General features: G+C 37.8%; 1 protein-coding gene across 1 annotated transcript in view; it reads right to left on the minus strand.

Annotated features, from left to right (window-relative positions):
• The window catches only part of LOC108670185 (atypical protein kinase C), a 40,744-nt gene extending 33,006 nt beyond the window's left edge, over positions 1-7,738 (minus strand). The window contains exons 1-2 of the mRNA XM_018157647.2: positions 7,531-7,738; positions 1,904-2,115 (exon numbers count right to left, since the gene is read on the minus strand). Coding sequence (XP_018013136.1) covers positions 1,904-2,115; positions 7,531-7,595 — 277 coding nt within the window. The 5' untranslated portion in view covers positions 7,596-7,738. The remainder of the gene's footprint in view (positions 1-1,903; positions 2,116-7,530) is intronic.
• Positions 7,739-8,054: the final 316 nt, after the last annotated feature.

The raw sequence follows: 8,054 nt of genomic DNA on the forward strand, positions 1-8,054 counted from the left end.
AAATGACACGATTTTAGATCTTCTGTGAACAAGTCATGAAAAGTAAAAGAATCGGCGACAAGCCACAACAGGCCTACTCTTCAGTGCCGACATCACTATGTTAATGTTATGTTAAGAGACCAAAAACGACATTTAAAAAAAAATATTGAGGCCTGAGCTCTGGATGAACGTTAGGCTGAGACGAGGCCGGTAAAGCAGGGCAGCATGTAAGACCAGACAATAATTGCTTGGTAAAAAGCAGTATTGTGAGTTACGTGTCTGTGGCAAACCCCGTCACAACACCTGCAGCATTGCAAGCAAGCCAGGTGTTTTCTCAGATGAATGAACCACGTTCCTAGATGATAGAAAATTCTTCACGTCAAACCCTGACTACTAAACAACAATAAAAATGAAAGTTAAATTTTTTCACGAGTCCAGTAAATTGCGTCATCTATTTGTAGCAAACTTCCTTCCAATCAGAGAAGTTTCAGGCCGGAGCGAATGAAGCGGACTTATTTTGGTCTCCAATTTGAGGATTCCAATTAAACGGTAAAAAAAACTCGAATTAGGCTATAGCTTTAGAGCTTGGCACAGTCTTTGAAAAGATACAGGTAATTTTATTATTGCTTAATTACCGGTGCAAACAGCTAACTATGTCCTCATGAAAAATATTTAGGGTTTAAAAAGACGCAGTAAAATCGTACATGCCGGTAGGTCCGAGGTACGCCTAAAACGCAAAACCTAACATTAGAGCGCTTATAAAAATGGAAAATGTTGGTGCGTAGAACTAATCTGGTTCAGAGGCAACCCATAGAAAATAGAGATTCTTTTTATTAACTTGTCACTAAACAATTTCTCAGATCAAGACGAGCATTACCAAAACGCTTTAGCCATACCATTTCAAAAAAAGAGCAAGAACTTAAGACGGTTGCTAAACAATGAATTTTACAATACCTTGAAAAATATTGCGCTTCTTACCGTAAAACTCCTAATTAATCTAACATGAACAACTACATTAAATAGAGATGAACAACTACCGCTCGTAAGAGACTTGAAATTCTGAATAAATTATAGTTTCATGATCAAGAGACTAAATACGAGTCTGTAGTAGGTTGGGTTAGAACGATTGACCTACGATTATATTCCTGAAATCACCACACAAATAAGTTCAATAAAACTTGGCAAGAAAAAGATAACATACGTTACCACTATGTGATAAAATACCAACAGATAAACTTTATTGGGACAGGGAGTGTCCTGTAGACAGCCAATAGCAGAAAGAGCTACGACAGAGAATGAAAATAAATGCTGTTCAGTTAATTAAATCAAGCTCATACCTGCAAGCAGAGAGCAGCTTTAATGGTGGAAAAAATTCAGAAATGAGAAGCGCAATTGCGCATTGGATAAAAACTACAAACCGTTGCTGGAAAGTGGTTCGTAAGTTAAAGCCTAAGTCCTCATAGGTAATCAAGGATATAAGCGTTTCATCGAAATTTCTGTGACATTTTTGGGCGCTAGTTGAATTGTTTTTTAGCCTTAGCGTTCGTTGACCAAGGTTTCACTGAGCGCTGCTTGTTTACGGTACAGTTGACATAAGAACGAACCACATAAGCTCAAAGTAGAAACAATTCACAATATATAACACTGAGTACTAGACACGTGAAAGGTCCTAGAATGATGTTATTATGAAAGATGCGAAGCCACTCAGAAGATGGTACCTGTACCGAGTAAAGTTGGCTCCTCCATACTCAAACAATTACCCAGTAACCCATTTGAGGCTAAGTCGGTTATCCTTGATCATACTTCTAAATGTAAATTAACAACATGCAATGAACATAAATTCACTAGATAACAAAATACTGATTCTAAACGTAAATTAACAACATGCACTGAACATACATCCACTAGATAACAAAATACTGACCATGCAGTGTGAGCTCAGAGTCCTTGTTGACTTCATAGAGACGCAAGGCTTCATCCAGCTCCCGCTGAGACGAGATGGTGCACGGATCGCCCTCCTCATCCACCCACTTGACTGTGTACGCTTGCTGCAAGTCAAACTTGCACACGCCACGAACCTCCTCCAGGAGGCCAGCGAGTACGAGCCCCGGCGCTATAGACGTGATGAACACTTCCCTAATATTGGAATAAACAAACCAATTACTCTTGATATCAAGGAATTCTAGGGTAATAAATACGCATATTTATTGGTAAAACCTCCTTGGGAGAATTATATTAAAAAGACAAAGCCTACGTTTAATTTTTATTTTATTTACTACACAATTGACTCGAGTATTATAACTATAGCAAATTCTAGTACAAAAGTTTAAATGGATATTCAGTGATGAATGGTTCGTTGGATTTTCAGTGATGAATATGCTCACCATTTCCTAATATCTCTGCAGCAAGGGACAAGATGCCGTTGAAAAGATTCAAAAGACAGTACTAAAAATTTTGAGACTGAAACAACAGCAGAAAATCTATCATATTGGAGATTAGTTCATTATTACATACAACTATCTTCCGCTGTCTTGCCTGACAGCCTGCCTGAAGTCACCTATACTTTACAGTAACTGGTAAGACAATTCTTATTCAACCAAACCAAATAGAAAGAAACTTGGTCAAACAATGATGCAATGACAAGCACTCTGCAGACCAAGATGATATGACTGGGAGCTCATTTTTTAAAGATGCAAAGATTTATTTCTCTCGTTTTGAAGCTTAATGGCCCTTTGTTTTAGTTGTTATTTTGTCCTGGGTATATAATAGGCAGTGGTGGGCACAGCTAACTGAGAAGCAAATGAAATTAAGCAGTAGTTGACATTCAACATACAGTTTATTAAACGAATAAGAAATAAAAACCTACAGGTAGAAGCAGGGTTACACCAGGCTTTTGATGGTGATGATTGTTGCAATTGATGAACAGCAACCATTCAATAATGTAAATACTGAACTATTATTTACATTATTATTATTACTCTCTTGACCCTCAGGATCTCCTTGTCAATGGGAAACAGGCGCTCAACTGCAGCACTGGATGGGATGGCGGTGTTGTACTTAACAAACAGGTCCATTAACACTTGCTCGCCCAAGAAGGCAACGTCAGTCAGGACCTCCTTCAAGCTGGCCTTCAGCCAGGTCTTCACCAAGTCCTGTTTCTTGGGGCTGTGTCTACACTCCTAGGGCTGAGTGATGCTGCCGAAGAAGTCGTGTTCCCCATCCTTGTCATTGCTAGTGTTGCTGCAGTCAATGAACTTCCTCAGGGCTGTCTCCACAGTGGTCTCCATGGCCTTATGTACCCTGCTGAGATGGCTGTGGTAATGCTTTCCAGCCAGAACAGGCAAAAACTTAGGGTGGATTTCAGCTTCCAGCTGGCACTCCTTGTCTTCTAGGAGGGGCCCAAACCTTTTCGTGATGCCTGCCAGCGTTGCATCTACCAGAGGACTGCGGTACAGAAGGCCTTTGGACTTGGCCTCTGTCAACTTCACGATGGTAGACACTTACAGTTGGCAGAATCAGAAAAGATTTTTAACATTTTTAGCAGAACAAAATTAAGGGCAAGCTAATTGGTCCGCTGATGGTTTTAAAAGTTAGCTGAGAAGCTAATCCGATAAGGAAAAGTTAGCTTTGCTAATTAGCGGAAGTGTGCCACCACTGGAAATAGGTTATGTATATCGTAAATGTAGATGATATACTACATCTGGTGGTGTTGCTACTGAAATTAAAACGTCAAGGCATACAAACCTTGAAGTAACAAACATTACAGCTTCCACATTCATTCCCTATTTCTTATTATCATGATTAAATTATGAATAAAAAGTGGGCAGTGTGTTTTTCCCACTCAGTCTGCTGAGACACAGATGCTAACATAAATGATTTCCACAATCCACACGTTTCAACTTGTCTGACATGATGATATCATGATGAGTGGCTAAGGCCAGGGTCAACATCTCCACTGCTAAAGAAATCTATAATATTGGGAAGAATTTTACCAAAAGTTGTAAGTATGAATGATTTTTGTGAAATTTTTGAAAATTGTGGGAAATGATTTGCCATTCATCTTAATGTTAAATAATATGTGTTTAAAAATTACTTTGCTAAAAGCATGAGCTGTTTCTCTGTAATTACATTGAGTATTTGGCCAATAGATGTTTTCCCATGACCATGGCCCATATTTTAATGGATGCCTGGTGCACTGGCCGCAGATCCAAGAGACATTTTTTGGGAGCAAAGACCTTGGAGATGGAGAGTCGAATGCTTAGATTGTGGCCGAGCAATTTTTTTAGCAAATGAAAATATGATGAATTCTTTTAGATTACTGCGAGATGTTCATGAATGTTGTAACTTTAGTGAACAGCCCCATGACATGGTTGTGGACCTCAACAAGTCCTCACAGAATTTTGTTTTGCCTTGGCAAGCGAAGAATTTCCATTCTTGATAAGTGGCATCACAATGAGAATATAAATTCTTTTCATTAGTTTTACATTGACTATTTAAACGGTTGTTACGCATATAGTTTTATTTTTTAATTGATATTCCTTCTCTTTTCATGGCTGGAATAAAATCAAATATAAACAAATACATCGAGAAATATTACAATATTTTACCATGATCAATTTCATTATCAATGGCTGGGGCCATATTGGTGTCTGTGACGGCTGATATATTAATATATAGCGGTTTCAGCATTCATTAGGACATTCTACCCGTCACTGATTCTTAAACCTTGCAGAATTTTCACACCTGTTGCAGTTTCGAACACGCAACTCAGTGCTAAAATTTTGCAGAGCTTAGGCACCCAGCCTCCTTGCGGCTCTGACCAGAACTGTAACAGGGAGCTGGGATCGAACTTGCACCTTACTGCTCCAGTCATGGTATTCTGAACTGTAACCACTGGGTCACCTCACCCTTATGTCTTTGAATAAGTCTTGTCAAGAAGTGGAAACGAGGGTAAATATTTAAATGACTAAAACCCAATTTGAACGTAAATTATTCATATTATAACGCCACCAATTAATGCAACTTATACTCACAGTACATTGGAGCTTCCATAAGCCCATTTCAAGACACTAAGAATGCTAGACTCCTGCGTCCCGAAATAATTTTCTCAAAATGAACCGGGACAGACGAAACAAGACGAGAAAATTCCGGGAAAAAAATAACAGGATAGAGGGTAAAATTTATCCCGGAATAAACGTATGAACCAAGACAAGACTTCTGTCCCGGACTTTAAAACTTATGTCCCGGTAAATTATGAACCAGGACGAGACAGACAGATTTGAAACGAGACATAACAAGACAAGACGAGATTTGTCTGAATTATTTATGAAAAAACAAGTTTTTCTATTACAATGCGCCAAGTTAAAGAATGCGCCAAGTTAAACCTTTATAGCTAATAGGGCCATTGACAGTTGCCAGTTAAATTGAGTTAATTTGCAGATTTAGCAAAATTTGACTGACCAACTGACATGGCAGTTAATTAGTGGTCCAACAAACACCGCAAACCTGTCAATGTATGGCTGAGTATTAAGTAAAAAATGTTGCTCATAAGTCTTCACTAAGGCTTCAATGGCACTTTATGGGAACCGGACGAATACTAGTCAAGTTCATTACGCGTTTGGAACAAGTTCAGGCACCATGGAGCCCTTAGGGAGTAGAGATGCAGTGTCTAGAAGAGTAGGCCAATTAGTAGACAGTGGAGTGGAGTCCTGGTAAGATATACCTAATAATACTAGAGCTAGTTTTAGATTATCTCTGCCTTTAGTTAAATTTTGTGCTATGCCTCTAGGAAATCTTCACAATTGCGCAGTTACCTGAATTGTTATTAAACGCTTGTTTAAAGTTATTAGAAAGGATAAACATGGATATTTAGAGTTCTTTTTTGAAGATCAAACTATTATATTTTTCCAACTTAAGGGGAGCATCTGCCCCAAATTGCTGAGAAATTTGCACTGAGAAATTTGCTGCATATACTGAGAAATTTGCACTCAAAATGAATTCAATTCAAGCTGCTGACTAGTGTGCTTAGTGTGCTACACTAGGTACATGGTAACAGACTAATTTTTCATATGGAAGGTTCATCCAATGAAATGAATTTTTTATAAAGAATCAAATGAATGGAATGAACACCCCTCCCAAGTCCCAACATTGATGCAGTGAGGACAGCTTCCTTCTAGTTTCTACCAATCAAAAATTCAATCTTAGTGCAAATCCACTAAAATATGGTAGCTAGGAGAAAGATATATTCCTTAGGGTTACATTTATTTTTGTACAAAAGCAATATACCAAATTTTCTCATTAATTTGTTAAAGAAAGACCAAAGTTGGAGGGTTGGTTCAAGGTGAATTTGAGGCTTTCTCTACTGTACCTTACGTAGGTGCTATTCACACAAAGACTGCAATAACCTTGCCAGGCTATGGTGACTTTAGTGCACTTTTTGTCAATATTGTTGGCAACTTAAAAAAAATATAACTCAGTACTCACTGCAGTGAATGACTGTGAGCGCATTTTCTCGTCGACGAAAACTTGAGGTCACAGACAGACGGATGGACAGGCAGACAGACAGACAGACGGACGGACGGACATGGCAAGCACAATAGTGCATTTTTTCCATAAATGAGAAAATGCGCTAAAAAGAAGGTACTATATACCTAGCCACTTCTGACAAGTCTCAATAACTTCCATTTTATTATATGATTGAGCAATAAAAAAATTTAGTGACTTTTTGTCAATACCATTGAACCTATGTTGAATTTATTTTTTTTGAAAGTAAACCAATCGCTCCAATGCAATGCAGGCATAACTGACCGCAACTACACAATCTTCAAGGAAAAATTTTTGGTTTACTTCTTTTTATTACGCTCTGCTGGATATTTTGGCTGAAGCGTTGAAGTAATGCAGATTGTGGAATTTGAAAATTTAATGAAATGACATGTTTGCAAAGTGCAATTTGTGTAAACCGCAATTTTTTCAATCAAACAAAAATGCATGATATTAGAGCAGCAAGATTTTATACCTACTGAAATTTTTTGATATTAGGGCCGACTGAGCCGTGATATTTCAGAAAAAATAGGATGTTTCCCTACCTGATGCAATGTTGAAACCATAGTGGCAAAGCAGAGAGATTTTTAAACTTTTAGAGTTCATTTTTGAGTCCTATAAGTATAAGTAGACCAATAAAGTATCCTGGATACCAGCATAAAGCATTATCATACATAAGAAATTGGTTTAAATTTTGAGTAAATGAGGAAAATAAAAATGAACTGATTCTAAAAAAGCTCTGGTTTGCCACTATGGTTGAAACTGAAAGAAAAAATTTTCAGGGTTGTCGCTTTTTTCACACCATATGACTTATAGATGCATACCTTGATACACTTGATGCACAGTAAGTAAAAGTATAAAACTAACAAAATATATTACACTATTACAGTAATAAATAAAATCTTATATGTCAGTCTGTCACTCAGTCACTGTCAGCACACCGTGTCATCGTAACTTAAACTTGTAAAAACTTAGCAGCTTGAGAACTGAGAAGTTGAGGTTAGAACTTACCCGCTGTAGGCTATTTTTACACGAATCTCAGGAGGCTCCCCATCTTTTACAGCTTGAGAAGGCATTTTTATTACAACAATAAATCGAGATCACAACTTATGGAATGTGCGCGTTCTAATTGAAGTTATTGAACCAACTAATATCACAGGCACTTGGTGAACAAAACCTGACGTCAACGATAACCTTCCGGAACGAGTCATCGGCCGAAGTGTCCACTGCAAATAAAGGTCGGAAATTAAAAACTACGTAAGAACCATGAAAAAGACGAAAAAGAGCTAACGCCCTAATTTTATATTGAACAATGTTTATTACTAACTTTCGATAGTTTTAGCATTAGAATTGTTTGCTTCCGTTTCAATTAAATTCAACTCAGGAAAAATTTCTTGAGGCAAGGAAATAGGGCAAATTGCAATTCGCAAATAAAAATCTTGAATATATCAACTAAGGATGCCCCAGTGGTTAAAGTTCCCAGAACCATGACAGGAGCAGTGATTTGCAGGTTCGATCTCAGTTTTTGTGAGAGC

This window comes from Hyalella azteca, unplaced genomic scaffold (assembly GCF_000764305.2).
Source record: "Hyalella azteca isolate HAZT.00-mixed unplaced genomic scaffold, Hazt_2.0.2 contig6160, whole genome shotgun sequence".
NCBI lineage: Eukaryota > Metazoa > Arthropoda > Malacostraca > Amphipoda > Hyalellidae > Hyalella > Hyalella azteca.